The sequence below is a fragment of the Hipposideros armiger genome, unplaced genomic scaffold (assembly GCF_001890085.2).
Source record: "Hipposideros armiger isolate ML-2016 unplaced genomic scaffold, ASM189008v1 scaffold_750, whole genome shotgun sequence".
Lineage (NCBI taxonomy): Eukaryota > Metazoa > Chordata > Mammalia > Chiroptera > Hipposideridae > Hipposideros > Hipposideros armiger.
The window spans coordinates 88,506-109,022 of NW_017732100.1; the positions used below are offsets into that span (position 1 = coordinate 88,506).

General features: G+C 49.5%; 1 protein-coding gene across 1 annotated transcript in view; it reads left to right on the forward strand.

The window, feature by feature from the left end:
• IL5RA (interleukin 5 receptor subunit alpha) overlaps positions 1-14,258 on the forward strand; it is a gene marked incomplete at its 5' end in the record, with an annotated part of 36,303 nt that extends 22,045 nt beyond the window's left edge. Inside the window, 4 exons of the mRNA XM_019628141.1 lie at positions 5,919-5,943; positions 8,892-8,985; positions 10,089-10,173; positions 13,688-14,258. Of these exons, the coding sequence (XP_019483686.1) occupies positions 5,919-5,943; positions 8,892-8,985; positions 10,089-10,173; positions 13,688-13,774 (291 nt within the window). The remainder of the gene's footprint in view (positions 1-5,918; positions 5,944-8,891; positions 8,986-10,088; positions 10,174-13,687) is intronic.
• Positions 14,259-20,517: the final 6,259 nt, after the last annotated feature.

The following is a 20,517-nucleotide window of genomic DNA, read 5'->3' on the forward strand; positions in this document are numbered from 1 at the left end:
TGCTGGATTGATTCTGCAGCTGTTGTTGCCTTTGACCAAACTGACGAGTTTACTTGGCAAAGGAGATGACCATTGTGTCTGTGTGTGGGATCTGGGAAGGGGCGTGTGGGTCCGAGGGCAGCTCTGGGTGAAAGGGCCCATTCCCACGCTGCGCCAGGTGGCAGCCCCACACCCTGGAGGTGTAGCCTTCCCCCTGGAAGACAGAAAATTCACACCCTGTGTTTGCCATTACCTGGGCATTTCATGAGGAGACAGAAGACAACCAGTATGTCTCGTGTGTGCATGCCGCAGCCACGCAGCCTGGAGATGCAGGCACACGTGGTTATAGGTGTGGCCTAAGATCTACAAGAACACCAAAGATGGGGAGCACGTGACGGGGAATGGTGTGCTGCCACAGGACATGCAGGCTTACTGTGTACCCGCGGACAAGTCGCCTCTCTATGCCGTTGCTCGGGTGCCCAGGACAAAGGAAATAATACGCCTCTCTGGCCTAGTCGGTCACGCCTCACCTCTCTGGGTCTCGGTTTTCTCACCTGTAAAATGGGCGTGCCACACCTTAGAGTTCCCTCCAACTCTGCCATTCGCGATCCTCCAGGCCCCATCAGCCCACCACACACGTCCTGAGAGTGAAATTGTGCTCCATAACGAGAGTTTATTTTAAGCTTGTTTTTAATTTATTACTCTCCACTTTAGTGTTCTCCTCCTAGAATTACTTCCTGGATAACAGCGTCCCCGTTTGGAACTGGGCCCATCATTGCCTCCCCGAGGCAGACCTTACCGCCATGATCTATGGCAGGTCCTGTTTCATTTACTGCCACCCTTCATGGAGACGAGCTGATTCAGGTCACTGCTCACCTTATAAATCCATCGTTTCTGGAACTCACTCCCCTGCTCAGTTTAGGATCATTAGTGAATTTAATCAATGCAGACTTCATTTTCATCAAGATGATTAATAAACATAATAGGAAGTCCAGGCCCCTCTGGGGTATTCTGCCTGATGCCTCCTTACCCCTTGAGGATGCGCAATAATTATGCTCAGCTTCCTGTCTACCCGGCAGTTTTGCTGCCGCATTCATTCCCTGTACACAGCCTCTCCTCCTCTCCCTCCGTCTTACAGGTGGCACCCTGGAGCCCCCCGTCCATTTGTACTCCAAGGCACAACTCAGATATCATCTCCTTCCATATTACTAAGTCCACCTCCTTTATTTTAAGGTCAGGAATTGGGGGCCCAGGGATATCAAACAGTTCAGTAGTTATGAAACAGCCAAGAAGCGGCTTTTAATGGATAATTTTGTCAAATAGGTGACATCTGAGTCAATTAGTGGAGTGGGTTAGATTCAATTAACCCATTATAGCCCAAGGTTATTAAATAAAGAGTGCGAGGCAGGGTGAGCTTTGACAGATGGGAAAGAGGCTGGAGGAGACAGGACTGCAGTGCGGCTTGAGCGGGCAGGTCCCCGGAAGGTCCAAGGGCTGGGGGTGGCACTCAGGGGAGACAGCCAGCAAGCGTGTGCCCTCTGCCTGTCTGGAAACTCCGCCACAGGTCGCCTGCTGTGCTAGGATTTCTGGAGCAAGGACACTTTTTTCTTTAAATGGAAATAGCAGTTTCATTTTTTAAAAAAATTTATTTATTACTATTATTATTAGTTTCAGGTGTACAAAACAATGCAATAGTTATCCTTTTTACCCCTCACAAAGCAACACCCTCTTCCCCCCACCCCCCCATCCTGATATCATACGTATCTATTACAATTCCATTGACTCCATTACCACACTCTACTCCACATCCCGTGACTATATATGTATTAAATTATAGTTGACATATAATATTATTCAACAGCAGCTTCAGATGTACAGTGCAGTGGTCAGGCCTCGACACCGATGGACCTAGAGAACATTATGCTAAGTGAAATAAGTCAGTCAGAGAAAGACAAATGCCATATGATCTCGCTTCTATGTGGAATCTAAGGAACTGAATTACGAGTAGTGTAAGCAGTTTCATTTTATCACTACTCGTTATCACCTGCCCTTCCTCAACTGGCTTCTGGGCCTTATCTGAAGAGCTAACTTCCCGCTTTTCACGTCTTTCTCCTTTTTAAACTTTCTTAACTTCCACATTCTTCTGTTCCTTTATTATCTTTGCTATCTCCTGTTTACCAAAACGCTGGTTGTAGGGAAGCCCCTCACTCCCCGCCCCTCCGTGAAGCTCAAATGCCACACGTGAAACAAGCAATTAGGAAAATAGGCTTCCTACAGCTCTGGCCTTCCCCTCGGAAGAGAGTGTTGTGTGAGTCCAGCCTGCGTGTGTCCCCGGCTGTGTCACTGGTCAGGCTCAGTGGTTCTCAGTCGTGCTTCTCGGGGGCCAGGCTCACCCACAGTCGCAGGCCTTGCCCCTCACACGAGTGGCCTTCGCGGCGACCTCACCGAAGGCCAGGATCTACTCGAGAAGAGTACAGGTGCCAATTAAAATGCATTTTAAAGTCAGATGTCTTGAGGTTTGAGATGTGTGGCACAGGTACCCAGAGAAGCAGGACTAGGGTCACCAGGTCACTCAGCGTGAGGTCAAGCCCACAGGGGTGCCGGCTGCCTGCCAGACAGCACCTTCCACAGAAAGATGGTCGCTCGCAGGAAATCCTGGCCCTGGCTTTTCTGTAACAGTTTGGGGAGAAGACGGGGTGTTTTTAGGGTCACGTGGCACATCCTAGGCTCTGTAAGGACTTATCAGAAGTAGATTGAGGCAAGAAATCAGGGGGCTTGTGAGGAAGTGGGCTGGGATGGAAATAAGGTTCCACCTATAGGAATAAACAGGAAACTCGACCCCTTTTTCCTCTGACCTGACATTCATGGGCTGTGAATGGGTGAGGAAAGCCGCCCTGGAACAAAAGCTGGAGGGGTCAGAGCCACCTGTAGTCCCTCTAACCATCTCCGTGACTTTGCACCTTGCAGGGTCCTGGAGCCCCACCCTCCGGCCTGACTCCCCTGCCCACTCTTTCTTGCTTTCCTTTCTGCCTCCCCCTCCCCTTCCCTTCCCTTCCCTTTCCATTTACTGCAGTCTTTCTTTTCAAATCCTCGCCCTGTGGTGAAACAGAGAGAAAACCAGGAGAGGGAAAGGTGAAGGAAAATATTGAAAAGGGCCCAAATCGGGTTTCCCTGGGTTTCTTAACGTCCGCCTTCTTCTGCTTCTTAACTTCTGAGCAAATTTTGCAAATTCTAAAGCTTTTGTGTCTTAAGAGATGGCAGCCTCTGGGTCAATAGTGACCAAAACTGGTTGAAAACTAAAAAGTGGACCCAAAAACAACCTGAAAAGCCCACTTGGGCTTACCTGACACTCCCATAACTGAGGGTGATTCTGAGCGTCCTCTGCAAACGGGGGATTTCAGGTTGGTGAACAAGGTAATTGGTTCAGTCAGCTGCTTCCTTTCACCAAGGACCCTGAGGTTTGGAGGCGGCAGGCCCACCTCACCCCAGTGGTGGTCCGCACTGGCCTGGAGGGCCAGCAGGGGGCTTTCAGAGTCTGTCCCACATGGCAGGAGCAGGGGTTCCCGCTGCGCTGTTGGGCTTGGCTACCTCTAGAGATGTCCCCCTGCCCTTTCCTGTCGGAACTCGGCATCATGATGGGTCTGCCAGCTTAGAGAGGGGAGGGATTCTACTGCTGGGTCAGGAGTTTGCTAGGCATGCTCACCTAGTTAACTTGTGCATCTTCAGGAACACTGGCTTTTCCTAATTACACAGATTTCTAGATTATGAGAACACAGATGTGCAGAGAGGGTAAGGAACTACCCAGAGCGACGGACCTAGAAAGTGCTGGGCCTGGGAGCAGCCTCAGGGTTGGCTCTACGCCTCTTTCTGATGCTTTGTCACCCCAGGGTCATGGTGCCAGCCAGGGAGACTGAGGCAGGGGGGTGGGCAGTGGGGGCTGGTGGCTGTGAAAGGGAACTCTGCCAGCTCATGACCCAGTCAGCCTCCAAGCAGACCAAGTGATGGGGACAGTCCCCGTGATCTTATCAGGCTATCCGATCTGCAGGTCCCTTCCCCAATTGTCCACAGTTCCATCTGAACACAGATCCGGGAGGGTTCGGCCATCTATGCCCCTTTCTGTTTGGTAGCGTCTGCAGTATTGGGTGACTTTCTTTCCTCTCCAGACCCGTGCTTATTACTCTGTGCTTTAAGGGTTCTGAGCGATTTGACAAAGGCCCCGGTGGCAGAGCTGGGACTACGTAGGGTCCAGGCCTCAGTCTTTTGCTCCTTCAGGGGCCACCATCCTAACCTCCTGCACACCCCGTGCTCATCACCATATATACATGCCGGGTCATAAAACAATGACAGGACTCTCATTCGTAGGCTTACTCTCGAGGTCAAATGGCTAGATGTCGAAAACAATGGAGGCTGAAGGCACCAGAAACCAGAGAGCTGAGCCCCAGGTTGCTGATGTCTGAAAAGCATCCAGGAGTGTGGAGGGCTGAGAGGCGGGGCTGAGTAACTTCCTCTTTCTAGAGCTTATTTCTGCAGAACCAAAGAGCAGTGTCCATTAAGTTCTTGAAAAGAAACATCTGTGGTTTCTGTTTTAAGGGCAGGAAAGGCCTTCACCTTGAGTCAGAGAGAAGGTTCAAGTTACCTGGAAATACATTGTTCTTAAGAAAATCTCCAAGGCCAGAGTCTCCAGAATTCAAATTACAGATACATTTGGGGGGACCCCCCAACTTTTACAGTACTGACATTCTTACTCACTTTTAACTCGAAGGATAAATACTGTCAGCAGGAAGTTTTTCTATCTTTACTGGAATAAGAGTAAATGCAATCTTTAATTCACTTCTTTATAACTGACTCAGTTTTTTCATGTTAATAAATCTCAGAGCCCTAAATAGTCCACACGTCATTTCCATTCCACAGTGAGTAGGCGAAAGCTTTCCCTGGCACTGGATTTACCTGCGAGGTTATGTTTTCTGCGCAGTACAGTGACCTTGGCTCTGTTCTCTGGGGGTTAGCTCTGTTCTCAACTGGCTGCAGGGGAGTAGTTCGAAGTCCCACCGGGACACCGCCGAAGCCAGACACGGAGAAATGACTCATCTCCCCACGCTCTCTGAGTGGCTGCCATGACTTTGGGTCCCACGTGTGTCTTGCATGCACCAATAACTTCATTTGATTGAATGAAATCAAATCAGTTGACGCTTATATTTTTGCTAATTCAGCAAGAATCTTCGCTTATCAGAGTAAGAGCTGAAGCAAATAAGTAGAGAGTCGTTTAACTGAAAAGATTTTTGTAATCATGGGCAGAAGTAAACGGTGCTATTATCAGGACTTGACATATCAGGCTATGGGGTGTTGCACAGTGTGAGGGGTAAATGGGTCCGAGTGTGTGGCCCTGATAATATTTACAACACGGCTCATTCATTCTGCAGGACCCAAACCTGACCTGTTTAACCGAAATGTATGCAGGATAACTTTTTCTGCTGATGTTCCCCTTGCTAAATACTTACACCACGTATGTGAGTCTGGACTGCCTGAATGTTGGGGTACCTATGTCATGGTGAAGTGTGGAGTGGTGAGTTTCAGAGATGGGGAGATGAAGCTGGCAGAGCCCCTTATGCAGGAAACCTGACGGGGAAATGAAGTGAGACGGTCTTTGATTTGATGGCGTTGGTTTGTCCTGTTGCTCTTTATATTAGCTCTGAGCACATGCAGTGAAAACTCGGTTTAACAGGACGCTTGGTTACAATCCACAGAACTGACAATGAATCCTAGAACCCCTGAGTACCTGTGGGATTTGGGGAAATAAAAGGTTTGCTCCTCCGAGGCGCTCTTTTCCATCACTTTGCACAGTGTGGCTATGGCTGCTTGTAAAATAGGTGTAAATACACTCAACTCTTTAAAATACTAGGCCACAGGTCTTTCATAAACTGATTCATTCCCGTACCTAGGACACGCCAGGGGAGATGGTAGTGGGTGAGGCCAGCCCCCTTCAAATGGACGCAGAGCCTGCACACCTAGCTGTGCCCAGCGGTGGGGACCCACAAAAATACAGGCTGCCCTGCAAGGCAGTGGTGTCCGGGGGGTGATGACACTCAGGAGGGTAATCAACGACAAAGCGATGCTTAGGACGCATTGAGTGACGCCCGTGCAGTGTGTCCTCGGCTGGGGATGGCAGAGGTAGAATGCCACCTGATCATGTTAGGAGCATGACTTGGCTCATCCTGGGCTGGGCTCCCAGCCCACCTCCCAGCTGTGTGTCCTCAGCAGACTTAGCCCCCCCCTTCCCCCAACACACACACACACACACACACACACACACACACACACACACACACACACACACACACACACCCCTGCCCTGTCTGCTCTTTTCTCCACCTGGGAAGCGAGAGCAGCAGTGCCCATCACCAAGCATCGCTGGGAGAAGTGAATTGAGAATGTACGTTAAGTGCTTTGCCAAGTGTCTGGCACTGTGAGCACTCAGGAAAGGCGAGCGCAAAAGTCGGTTATAAAATAAGCTATTCCGTTACTTCTGGTTACTGATGACTTTTATGTATTTATTTCTACACTTTGCTACAACTGTCACACTGCCAGCAATGCCAAGTATACGCCTTTTCTGAGACTGGTTTTGTTAACGGTACGCGGACGTGAACTGATGATGACCTGGATTGAGTGGGACTCGAAGGTGTTGGACCATGAGGCATCTGAAGGGCCCGATGTTTCAAGTCCCTCGTTTTTACAGGTGAGGGAGCTGAGGCCCAGATGCTGCCTTCACGGCAAGCTGGGGGCCGGACCCACGTTGCCAGGCGAGGCTGGGCTGGCTGCGTGACACGGATCACGCTTCTCTAACATTTATGATTGGGTTTGGCAGAACGATGCAAACGAGGAAAGGAGGCCGGGCTATGACAATAGAAAGGACCACGGTGACTTCCAAGGATCCCAGCTGGGGACATGGGAGAGGGGGCACCAGATGGGGAGACAGTGGGCGAAGTCGAGAAGCCAGTTTTATGGAAAGAAGGCATGAGTTTGACTGCAAATGTCCTCGCTTTGAGACACATCCCAGTGGGTCTCACCTCTGGGCTGTAGAGGGTCTAGACCTGGAGTCGCATGTCACACGTGGGCCAGGAGCAAAGATCTGGGAGAAGGCGGTGGGGGATGAAAAGTCAAAGCTGTGCTGAACAGACGTCCAAGTTCAAAGAGGAGGCCCTGGTGGGAAGTGCTGCAGGGCCAGGGCTGAGCGGAGAGGGCCAGCTGGCATTAAAAAGGGGAGAAGGAAGGACACGCCACTGCCAAGGGAAATATTTGGGGAAAAGAGCCAGTGCCTTGGTTTCCAGGTGGAAGCGACCATCAAGTCTGAAGTCCAGGAGGGAGGTCAGGATGCAAAAACTTGGACCAAAAACCAAGAGCCTTTCACATGCGAATGGGAGGGAGGCACCCGTGACTAAGAAAGCAGTTTCTGAGCTGGGGGGAGGGAGCAGCCTGAACCCCCTCTTCAAGACCTGAGGCTGGGACATAAAGCCAGAAGGTATTTGATGACAGTTTGGAGAGATGGCAGAACAAAGTGATGGATTATTCTGGATAAAGGACGCCATGAATATTTGAAAGCACAGCAAAGTGATGAAGGGGGAGAGATTTGGGGAGGCAGAAAATAAACCCCGACTAAGCGTTCTCAGGAGGCACAAAAGCATAAGACCAAAGCAAAGCTGGGATCTCCAGCATGACATCCTGCAGACATCACTCCCTTGTGATGCCTTGAATGTTTGGGTTTGAAGTACTTGTTTGGAGTTTGGGGAAGTTTGAGGCTATTTACACAGACTTAAAAGTCCCACAGACACTTCTCATTTTGTAGAAGAAACCATTGCCAGCCAATTGCGGGCTGGGGCCTGCTCCTGGAGCAGCGTGGTTTCAGCGCCCCAGTACTCGGCACCCCCGTCCTCCCATCACAATTACCTGTGTCATTTACTTGGTGCTGGTTTTCCCTGATGGCTGGACTCTGGACTGTAGGGAGGGAGGCCCACGTGTGCTCGCCCTGGTCGCCCGTGTCCAGTGCCCAGATCACAGTGGGAGCCCAGCACATACTGGTTAACTAGGTGAATGACGGAAGGGACAGTGAGTGGCTCCTACCACCGAAAGGAGCTTCCTCGGGTTTGCATTCTCCTCTGTAAGTGAGTCAGGCAGCTTAGCAAGCACATTACACCATTCGGAGTAAATGACCCCTGAATTTTCTGGAATGCGTTTCCAGTACCTTAAGAAAAATCACTCCCTCCCGAAGCTGTCATCAAAGCTCAAAGAAGCATCTGTCCCTGAGTGCAGCTCAGAAGCAAATCTAGCTAGAGTAACGACGCATGCAGCACAGTCACCCTGCCTGCCGTTCGCGTCTACCTTCCTACCTGTGAAATGAGGTCACGGGTAGGGGTGTTTCGAGGATTGCTGAGGTTGTGAAGCATTACAAGCAGAGTGTGATGCCATTATTGCTAACTGAGTATCATCCCATACTTTACTTCCTGTAAAAGTTGAATGCCCAACTTCGGAAAAAAATATTTTGGTTGTAACACAGGTTACTCAGTAGGCTTATATTTTTGTCGCTTTTCCCTCTAAAACCTCACGACTCAGCAAAAGCTGATAAGCTCCAGGTGGCATAGCACAAAGGAGGTACCCCTGCTGACTAATAATGCTTTAGGGTGCAAAGTGGCCCGATGCCATCATGTCACTTCACCTTCACATCAACTTTGTGAGACGGATGTTATCAGCCCATTTTGCAGATGACAAACCCCAGTCTCAGGAAGGCTCAGCTACGTGCCAGCATCACCCAGCACCTGCGGGTCCAACCCCAGTTTTCTGATGCCTCAGGTCTCATCACTTCCCTTGTTGGTCACGGATTCTAGCTCTGATTTCTTTCCTTTTTTTTTTTTTTTCATCAGGAAATGATGAGCCAAAGCCCTGGACAGAATGGTTTCTGGTTGTGCTTATGGCAACAATCTGCATCTTATTCATCTTATCACTCACCTGTAGGAGGTAGGTATTCGCTATATCTGGGTGCCCCCGATGGGCTCTGCATATTGACTTTTTACACTTTTGCCGGCCATCCACTTGGGTTCTTGTTATCAGGTACAATTTATGTTACTTTTATGTCATCTGGGCAGCCTTTCCAAGATGAGTGTGGACCACAGAGTGAGACACGCCAGTAGGTGATTTACAGAAGTGACAGAGACAGCATCGGTCCCCGGCCATTACACGTCCCTTCTAGAATCTGTCCACAGTCCATTCGTTTCTGTGACGGGTTTTATATCCGTGTTCTTTTGCTTCCTTATGGCCTGCCCCTCAGCACTTGGCTGCCTTTGTTGAACACCCAGCACACACATTTTACATCTCAGCTAGAGGGAGGCAGCCCACTGGGGGCTGAAATCACTCCAATTCATGCCCAGTACTAACCCTGGTGATAAGGTACCAATTCTTACCCCAGCCATTGGGTCATCCGGCCTTGAGTGGCTAATTGCTCTTAGGTCAAACACAGATTCTAGAAATGGGACACAGATCTGGTGACCCACCCTGGAGCCTGTGAACAGCCCCATAAGAACGCATTCATTAGCATTCAGTATAGCCACTTAGGAGGCTTAAGAGCCATGTTCCTCCTTAGCCCTTGAATAATTTAGATGTTTATTTGACACAGCTTTACTGTTACAAATGTTATATTCAGATAGCACCCATGGGCCAGAGGGGGGCAGTTCAAAGGGTAGGGAACACCAAACACACTCTGTGAGCCAGTGCAGGGGGGAGAAGGCGTGCCAGCCAGCACTGTAGGGAATGGCTGGGCACCCTGCCACACACATGACATAGACCTTCCGTTGTCAGGAATTAGGCCTGGTAACAGGCGCCAACATGGAGCAAATGCCATTTTGTGTTTCTTAGATGATTGAGGAGCCACGTCGGAGCCTTGCAGTCCCCCCAAGGTCTTCAGTTATTGTTACAGAGTAGACATTTGGAAGTCTTGGTCAATAAGGACTCGAATATACAAAACAGCAGGTCCTGGAATTAACTAGGTCAATTTTTAGAGTAGTATTTAAGGGCAAGAAAGGATGCCTTTGCTCACCTAATTCCCTCTTTGATTCTGTTTTCAGATGTCACTTATGGACCAAGTTGTTTCCACCAGTTCCAGCACCAAAAAGTAATATTAAAGATTTCGCTGTAACCAGTAACTATGAGGTAATGTTGAAGGTTCTCAAGCTACAGCCTATCTGCCCAGGGTTGGGTCCCCAGGGATCTGCCGTTGGGTTACCGGTGTTCCGTATTCTAAGGCAGGGTCTTTACCCAGGAGGCCGGGCTTTCTGTGGCTCCAGTCCCCCTGCTCTGATTGTTTCATCATATATTGGAAAGGTCCTACTCAATTTTGAGTGTCCTCATCAGTCAGACTTGAGTTTGCTATCAGCCATCTCTTAACTGACCTTGGGTAATTTCTTCTACCCCATGAGCCCTGACTTCCTGTTTTGTTGAGTAAGGACATAGACGAGAGGCTCCAATATGCTGTTTAGTTCTAACACCTTAACTCTTTCACTGCATTCATTGATCTTAATATTTTCAAAATGTGTCAAAAATCCACAAAAAATAAAAAGTTGATATTTTGACTATTTTATGCATTTAATAACATTTTTAGCTGCTTTGCACATAAATAACATTATTTTTATTTTAAACCTTTGTTATATGGTAATAAATTTACCATTATGTTGAATTTTAGCAAAAAAATACTCAAAACATACTAAGTGTTTTGTATACTAAATATACTCAATTAGATTTGAGTATAAATTAGAATCTAATGGCATTGATGACATAAAAAATTTCTTACAAAATATTACACAATATGGCACACAAAACATCTTTGTTATTGATAGTGCAAGCCACAGGAAAACACATCTGAACATCACAGCAAAAGAAATTAAGAATCTGTTTCTGCACATGGGTACCCTAATCAATAAGATTTTTCAGAGGAAATTTTCCTAGTTCTATAGTATAAAGAACCATAGAGAAAGCAAGTGATTTCCCCAGATATGCATTTTCTTGGGTCCTTTTCACCATTCACTCAGGCTTCACCGAATGCGCTCATGTATAACTATCCAGTCGTTCCATTGTCAGGTAGAAAAAAATCACTTTCCCCAGTGAACCGGCTTGACAGCTTTGTCGAAAATCAGTTGTTCATATACGTGTGGGTCTCTGTCTGGACTATGTATGTGGTTTTATTGATCCATTTGTCTAGCTTTATGTCAATACAATACTGTCTTAGTTATTGTAGCTTTATTGTAAACCTGGAGACCAAGGGGGTATAAGGCTTCCAAACATATTTTTTTTTCAGCATTGTTTTTCTTATCCTAGGTTTTATTTCTTTATAAATTTTAGAGCCAGTTTATCAATTTCTACCAAAAAGGCTACTGGGATCTTGATCAGGATTGGGTTGTATTACAGGTTAGTTGGGGGAGAAGTGACATCATAACAACCCTATCGAGTCTTCTGTTCTATAACCGTGACACGTTGCTCTATTTGTTTAGGTTTTCTTTAATTTCTCTCAGCAACGCTTTGTGAGTTTCTGCATATAGTTACGGCACATCGCTGGTTAAATCCGTCCTTAAATGGAATGGCTGTTTAGATCAGGGGTCAGCAAACCTAGATAGTAAATATTTGAGGGTTAAATGGTCTAGTCAATGCTACCTTCATTGTGTGAAAGCAGCCATAGACAGACAATATGCACAAGAATGTGCTGGGCTCTGTGCCGATAAAACTTTATTTATACAAACAGGCACCAAGCCAGGTTTGTCCCACAGGCCGTAGTTTGCAGGCCCCTGATATAAATCATGCAATTTTCTTAACAAATTTTGTTTTCTCTCTAACAAAGCACTCAGGATTGGATGAAACAACCGGTGACTGGTTGAAGGGACAGGAAAAGGTTGATGAAACAAACATTCACCAAAACGGATTTCAATAAGCTGTGACCTTTGTTTAGAGTTTGCAGTTTGGGGGTTTGGAGTGATTACAGACAATAGCAGTTACTGACCCACTGAGGCTGGCCAAAGAATCCCCATGCCCTAAGTTCCATGCTTGCTACCAGGGGAACAGCCCGTTTGCTCTTAACCATAGCTTTTCTGGAAGGACAGGGCCCCGGGGTGCAACTGTTGTTGTGGTTCATCCGAGCTTTTGCTGTCAGTCTGTCCTCCCTCTAGCCGACTCACCCGTGAGAAGCTGCGGTTGATCTAAGCAGCTGGCTGAAGCCATTTGTCCTGCCTCACGATGGGACATCCTAGGGCTGGTGTCTCATTTTGCCGCAGGGCCCCCAAAGGCTGCCTTCAATATCCTGAAGTCGGGGAAAGATACTGGCTTAAGAGCTTATTGTATAAGCTTGTGGTTTGTTGTTAATTAAAATCAATCCACGTGTGCAAACTAACAACTTGGGGTGCACAAGCTGGTCCCAGAATAAGCCAAAAGTTAACCTCTGAGCACAGCACGCCAGGCTCCTCGGGGCCCTGTCATCTCACATTGCAGAGTCACTGAGACCTGGAGGGGCGGTGAGGGAGGACACGAGCAGGTAGAACTGGGAAAAGGAAGGGCCGCCCGCTGCTGTGTGTCCTGCAGCCGAGGCTTCCACCTGGGAGAACACGGGGCCAGAGCACAGGTGGCCACGGCTGGGCCCCCATGGCAGTGCCTCAGCCTCTACCTCCAAAGGCGAAGCCTGGCCCACCCATTTTCGGGCCTCTGCTACAAGGATGACAAGGGGGCCCCTTGGTGCTGTTGGCAGTGACGGTCTGCAAACCCCTGGGAAGGGTTCGGTTACTGGGAACGGAAACCCTTCACTTGTAATGACGACTTGTGCATCTGAGCGTGGCTGGGGACCCAGCCCTGGGACTTGAGGGTGGCTGCCATCTCAGAGCTCTCACTAAGCAACTGTTTGCTTGTCCACACCTAAGAAATCATAACATTCAAGAGGCAGATACTTGGTGGGGGAGGGGAGGGACAGAAGAGGGGATAAGTTGGCCTTTAGCAATAAAAAGAGGGCTTATTGTAACAAATCTCATCCTGAAATTTTGAGTTGTTAGAGACTGGTTTCCAGCCATTCTTTATAACCAGAGGGGGTCCATCCCAGAACTGAGTGGACCACAGACTATTGAAGGATGAGGGGCACAGGCCGCGTCCGGCGTACCCATCGGACGATGCAGTGTTCAGTGTAAATATTAATATTAAAAATGGGCTGGGTGAGTGAATGAGGAATATGGTCTCTCACAGGCCGTGTTATTGTTTTGTTGAAAATTTTCTAATTAATATCGACATATTTCTAATCACCAAAACTGGACATAACACATGTAAACTATGGGAGGAATATGATGGGATTATTAAAAATGCAGCCAAGGATCAATATAACAATAGAATTGAAAATATTATATGATGTTACACAGAAATAAACCGATTTATGAAGCTGTTTACCCATCTGACTTCACATAACTGTAAAGATTGCTCTGGGTATAAAATTAAGGGTTGAGGGAAACAGTGGGCTGTTTGGGGGATAGGCTTATGGGTATTTTTTTTTTTGTCTTCTTCCTACTTTATGTTCTACATTGTCTTCAGTGACCAGTTACTATTTTTAGAAGCAAAATAGGCTTCAAGTAAAACCGTTGTAAAGAAACTCTGTAAACAAGAAGTTCTCAAAAAGACACCTAACGGAGGATGTTTTGTTTTGCAGAAAACTGGTTCCGGTGAAACAGAAATCGAAGTCCTAAGTTTTGTGGAAGAGCCTGAACTTGAGGTGCTGGAAGATTTTGTGTTTTGACAGTCACTGTGGCTTTCTGAAAATGAACTCAATGCTCATATGCCTCAGTGATGAGAAGGGCGAGAACTGCTGTTTCTTGGCTGAGAGGAACTCAGGATTTACTGAACACGATTGAGCTGTGAGGCGATGCAGCTCTTAAAAGCGTGGATGCGTCTCAGAATGTCCTCCCCCACCGGGGTGATTTATCACTCGGGCCGTCCTGCCATGGCTTCTCTCCCCACTCGGTACACGGTGGCACCTCCCCACCTGCCAATCTTTGCGAGTCCCATTATTTACCTGGAACGTTTTTGTGCCAGAGACTGTTTTTAAGGCTCATGTCATCTGTGCTTACGTCTGGCAGTGCCAGTGTGACTGTTGAAGCTGCCAGTGGTAAACCTCAGTTATCATCTCAGGAAGAAAGCACTTTGCACAGGCCTGGAGTGGCCGTGAACTTGGACTCAAGATGGTCTTTCCTATAACACGTGGGAGCCATGGTCCTTTTCTTCCCTGAGTTCTTGAATACTTTTGAGGGATGGAGGGGTGGGGAGAGAGAGGGAGAGGGAGGGAGAGATTATGTCAAGACCCACAGGCACGCTCTAGGTAGCATGGTTTGAGGCAAGCTCATTTAAAAACATGCACTAATATTAATACATCACTCCATACCAACAGAGAAGACAGGATTCAAAGATTGTCTTCTTGAAGGCGGCCTGGATAGCCCGGGAGTATACTGCAAGAGGCACATTGGGTTGTGAAGGGAGCACTGGGTCAAGGATGAACTTCCTGAAGAGACCTTTGCTGGCAAAGCCTCAGAGTAGCTGCTGGGCACCTGGACACCCAGCACTTGGTGGACCCAACCTCTTAGGTTTGGGGAGGTCCTACGGGCCATCCCACCAAACATCCCACCCACACAGGAAGTCCTCCCCTCAATATCCTCCTGTGTGAGTCTGCATCAGGCTGGGGCCTTTGTGATGGGTGATGGGCTGCAGGTAGAACCAAGTACAGGTGTGTCCTGGGCAGAGAGGGCGCAGGAGGAACAGCTGCCCTGCAGGGACTCTAACAGTGCTGCCCGTGCATGGCCCTGGGGCGGGAAGCAGAGGACGGGGGAGGAGGTCACAGTGGTCAGAGCCCCTCCGGGGTGGCATGCTCACATATGCCTTCTGGAGTTGGTTCAGTGCTTGTTGTCCTGGTAACCACCCACGGCAACCAGCCGGGAGGTGCGCCCTGGACCGGAGGTGCCATGCTTATGACCGCTGTCAGTTACTGCTTGTTTGCAAGTGTTATCCACTGACTGTTTGTGTCCCCCCCAAATTCATGTTGAAACTCTACCCCCCAATGTGACTGTATTAGGAGGTGGGGCTTTTGGGGAGGTGATTAGGCCCTGAGGGTGCAGCCCTCAGGAATGGGATCAGTGCTCTTATAAGGGACCCCCGAGAGCTTTCTTTCTATCTGGAGACACGGGAAGTCAGTAGTCCGCAACCAGGAAGGAGGTTCTCACCAGGACACGAGCAGGCTGGCACCCTGATTTTGGACTTCCGGTGTCCAGACTGTGAGAAATAAATCTGCTGTTTCTAAGCTCCTAGCCTGTGGTACTTTGTTACAGCGGCCAGAGCTAAGACACCAAGTGGGAGCAGCCGCGCCAGACACCTCACATGTCACCTCTCATCCCGACAAGACCACATCATCCATATCACAGCCCCGTTTCCCAGACGCAGACACTGAGGCTCAGAGAAACTGTTAGGTAGGGAGTGGCTTCGCGAGGACTTGAGTCACAGGCCCACGGGTGGGCAGCGCCATTGCATGCACGGAGGGCCACCACAGCACAGACCATCAGGCCCCCCCTCAGGGCTGCTGATGGAGCAGGACTGGGGTGGAGTCTGACACCTGCCTTTCTAGCATGCTCCCAGGTGCAGCAGCAGGTGGTTTCCTGACCTCACCTCGATAGCAGCCGCCCTGGGCAATTCTGATGAATCTCAAAATTTAAAAACCACCTGTTTTGGTTGGAAAAGTCCGGCCACAAACAGCGCCCCTTTTTTGGCCTACTGTTCCCTGTCTGATCACTTTCAAACCAGGGCCAGGCCACCTAGGATCGTGGACCCCGCCTCTGCCCAGGAGGCTGTGAGAGGAGCCGTCCCCTGGATCTCAGCAGTCAGCCCTCACCTGGGCACTGAAACGGAACCACCCTCTGGCTCTGGGGACCCATGTGTCAGGGGCAGCACGGAGCCACCGTGGGTCCCCCCGTGGGTCGCCCCATGGATTATGGCTCTCCTGCTCCTCACTGTTTGGCTGTGGGGCTCACACTCAGTTTCTGGGAACCCACATCCACGTCCCCTCCTCCATGAAGCCTTCCGACTCAGGGTCTGGTTGATGCTGCCTGCGGGGTCTTACTCTGGGCCTTGTCCCCTCCTGGAGCCAGTACAGTGGCGGACTGGCCATCTAGTTTGGATGTCTGTCCACTGGACTGTGCCGCAGGGGGACGAGCTCCTGTAAAATCTGTCTTTTAATCTGCGGTGTCTAGGATAGCATGTGACCCTTCGGAAGGACAAATGCTTCTTGGACCCTCTTAACCCTCTGGCACCCTGGCCCAGTTCCTTGATAGAGCTGGAACTGAACCCCCTTTGGCAGAGACTGTCAAGGGCTCGGTGAGTTCACGGACAGGAGAGCAGGGGTCCAATGAGAACATGACTGGAAATCGCCAGGAGCCCCCCCCCGGGCCCGACCCGCTGGCTGGTGCGGCCTGCCTCTCTTTCTGCTGATGAAGTGGCTACGCTGTGACGTGTAAATGGCTGTATGAAAGGAGCTGGGCTTTGGGAGTGGCACGTTTTGAGTGGCCATTAGCCTGGTCCTTCCCTCAACAGTAAATACCCTGTTAGCAGGTCGATTAGACATCAGCTCCCATCTGCCCCCAGGTCAGGGTGGTGAGTCACTTCCCTCCACACAGCCTCTGCAGCCCCACGCTCAGGACACACAGCGGTGCTCCAAGACATCCCTTCCAAGGGGGACTTGAGCCCCATCTCTCACCCGTTGGAATCAGAGTGCGCATGGGCCGGGGTGACGCTGGTGGTGGGGGTGGGGTGGGAGAAAGCACGCCGTGGGAATGGCAGTGAGCTGCGGCTACGATGTCCAGGCTATGAGCAGAGACACCTCAGAGTNCGGGCGTGGCAGGGTAGTTTGCCAACAGCTTAAACACCTGAGCCTCATTGAAATGCCTCAAGGCTTGGAACTACTTCTGCGGGCTGGGGGCTGGGGGAGAAGTCCATGTGGGCAGAGGGCGTCCTGATTACAAATCCAACCGTTTGCATGGTGAGACTTACATGTGTCAGGACCATCTGTTGGTGGAATTAATAAACCTTAGGTGCTAACTGGTTACAGAGAAAGTAGATAGCTGGAAGCGAGAATAGAACTGAAAACTTGGAAGGACTCCCGTAGGTGAGAAACCTAATCAGAACAGGGCTTAGCGTGAGCCTCAGGGCCTTTGTGACAATGACGTAGCTACTCCCGCTTCTACACCCTGCACAGCAAGCTCCAGGGCACAGACTTTTTAAAAACCATTCCTTGTTTTAGAACATTGTGTTGAACTACAGGGCCGTCTTGTTTTCTCACCAGTATCCCTGTTGTAGGTAATAGACGTGAATGTGGTTCAGAATGAGAGATGTTTAATGTAAACGACAGCGAATCGTTTAAGTCTGCAAATCAAACAGGGGCGCCTTCCTCATTCCCCCCCAAACACTCCCCTTCTTGTCACTGTTGTCATTGTCTCTGAGCTCGGACCATTGCAGGAGCCCATCATCTGACCTCCCCACCTCCTTGTTTCCTTTTTATGAAGGATCTATGTGATAATAAAAGGCACATGTGCCCGCGTCTCCCCCATATCCAACACCTGCAAATAGCTCCCCATCACCATCAAGCGAAAGCTCCTTTTAAAATCGAGTCCCCTTTGGCGGCTCCTCAGTAGCCACGTCCCCCAGGAGACCCCTTCTCTTATGAGCACCGTGCCACCCTCCCACCATCTTCCCAGCCTCTGCCGAAGCTTTCTCCAGTGGAAAAAGCCTTTTCAACCTTTTTTCATCTTGTTGACATTTTATCCGCTAAGTCTCGGCTCTTTGCCACCAGGAAGTCCCCCTCTGCGTTCCCCAGGTACCTTCTGGTCTACTTTATCACTTACTATATATCACTTAACACTTTTCTGTCTTATTTAAAGTATAAACACTCAGAGGTCAAGAACAACGTCCTGTCGATCTCTGGGACTTCACCACTGAACGGCAACTGGTTGACCTTAGCCGGACAAAGAGAAAGGCCAGTTTGTTAAATTAACACCAGAAGAGAAAACCGTATTTGCCGTAGGTCTAAAGAACCAAGCTCCAGCAGGCACACACGCTTATGAATGCCATGTGCCGACAGAAGAAACGCAATCACCACCAGGATCAAATAAAAAGTGGGCAGAATTCACAGTGGGTGCGGCTCTCCTCCAGAAACGCCTTCCTGCACCCCAGTGGCCGGCTGTGCCCCCCCCCCCGAGCTGCTGGGGGGTTTATAAGGGGCTGGCCCCACCGCTGGGCTCTGGGCACGTGGGTGGTGGAAGCGATGTTACCTTCCTAGGGGACTCTTTTCACCAAGAAGGTGTCATTAGTTTGCTTCATTTATTCAAATTAAAAGCACCTGCTGGGTGATAAAGCGAAAGAACAGACACCTGGGGGGGGGGGACTTGCTGGAGAGAAATCATCAGGAAAGGGCTGGTGTCAGGTCACAGGTTGGCAGGCTTCCTCTTCAAGGGCTAGGCCTAAGTATTCTCAGCTGTGAGAGCCAGCAGGTCTCTGCGGCCACCATCCGCTTCCGCCATCGAGTGGACCAGGCGGGACAGCAAGGAGTGGCTGCGGTCGGATAAGTCCGTATTTACAGAAAAAAAGGCGACGGCCAGCCCGGTTTGGCCTGTGGGCCAATATTTATCTGCACATAGCTTACTGGATCCAAAATATGCGACATTTGAGTGTTCTGTTCTTTTTTCTTTTTTTTGAAAAGCAACCAAACTGAGAAAATAACCATTATGTTTAATTGAACAAAAGTCAGGGGGAGGTGGTGATGAAAAAATTGTGTTGTGTTTGACTGACCTTAACTTTGTTACAAGTTGGTTTTGCAAGACATGCAGGCCCAGGATTCTGTTGACATGCTCACGGCTCACACTTCCACGTCACCTTCCACCTCAGTGTGTTTCTCTCTCCTGCCGTGGACGAGGAAGGAAGCCTTCATCCTAGTTACCTCAGTTTCCCAGCGCCCAGCACCCGCGCCCGACACATGGTTAGGGCTCAGCACCTTTACCTGTTGACAATTAACTAAAGGAGGAACAGCTGGGCCAGAGCGAATGCCCAGTCCTGTGATCTCAGTACTTGGTTCTGAAGACTGGTCCAAGCTGCATCAGCTAGCCACACAATTTGTTTTTCAACTTGTTGTGCTTTGGTTACGTTCTAGGCAACAAGCCATTCTGATAACCCTTTAAAATATTCCTGGAGCCCCCTCCCATCTGCTTTCTACCTCCTTGCCACACAGTCTGGGCTATGCTCTGGTGAGATCCCTTTGTCGTAATGCTCTTTGCTGCCAGCTTTAAGAGGACCCTCCCCAGCAGCCCCAACTCCCTGAGCGTGCAGACATACACCCATCCTCACATCACCCACGGCAAGGGGGGAGGAGAGTTCGGCAAACCACCCAGATCTCGGACAGCAAACTCGTGCCGCACGCTCAGAGCCGTCAGCCTTCGGAGAGGATACATCAGCAGTGCCCGGGAGCTCAGCATTAGAAATGCATGACCTCGGTGAGACTGCCAGGCTCAGCCAGTGAAGGGGTCAGGTGGCCCCGTTACATTTGAATTTCAGACACACGTTGCGTGGGACATACACTAAAAAAGCATTAATTTTTATCTGAAATCCAAGTTAACTGGGCCTCCCATATTTTTATCTCACAGGGTAGCCCAAGTTTGAAAAACAGCTCTGAGACACTTGCCGTCAAGCACAACCAACAGGCAACACCATTTGCAGGAAAGAAAGGGAAGGTGGGCCACTTTGGAGCAGAGCCATCACTGCCGCTGAGCTGTGTGCTCTCTCCGGAGGAACCCTACCCCAGAGGCTGGCCCATGTCCCCGGCCGCTTCTCAGCAACCTGCGTCCAGCTTCCTGGGAGGCTCTCTGCCTTATTCTCTTTCTGCTGGGAACCAACATGTATGTACGTGCGTGTGCATGCATGTGTATACAGAGGGTGCCAAAAAAATGTATACACATTTTAAGAAAGGGAAAAACTGTATTAATTGTCATACTCAATATACACCGATAACGAAAGATGAATACAAGTCACATTTGACTTCTGCAATGACAAGAGGTGCTGAAAGTGGTTCCCATCAGCGTCCAGACACTTCTGATGACAGCGAGCTACTGCTTGGGCAACGCTGACCAAAGTGTCCAATTGTGTACATTTTGTTGGCACCCCTGGTATGTACGTATGTATGTATGTGTGCATGTAGCTATGTATCTACCTACCTACCTACCTGACGACACAGGTATCTAGTGTTTTGGGGTGGGGCCTGGAGTCGCAAGCTGCCCGCACCGAATTCCTGGCCTCCCTGGCGAGCTGTGTGACCTGGGAAAACCTCTGATCTGCTCAGCTCAGTTCCCCACATCTGAAATATGAATGAGACAGAAACCACCAGGTTGATGTGCACAGAGACTGGCACATACTAGAAGCATAATCAGTGTCAGCAATTGTCATTGCATTTCTCTGTAC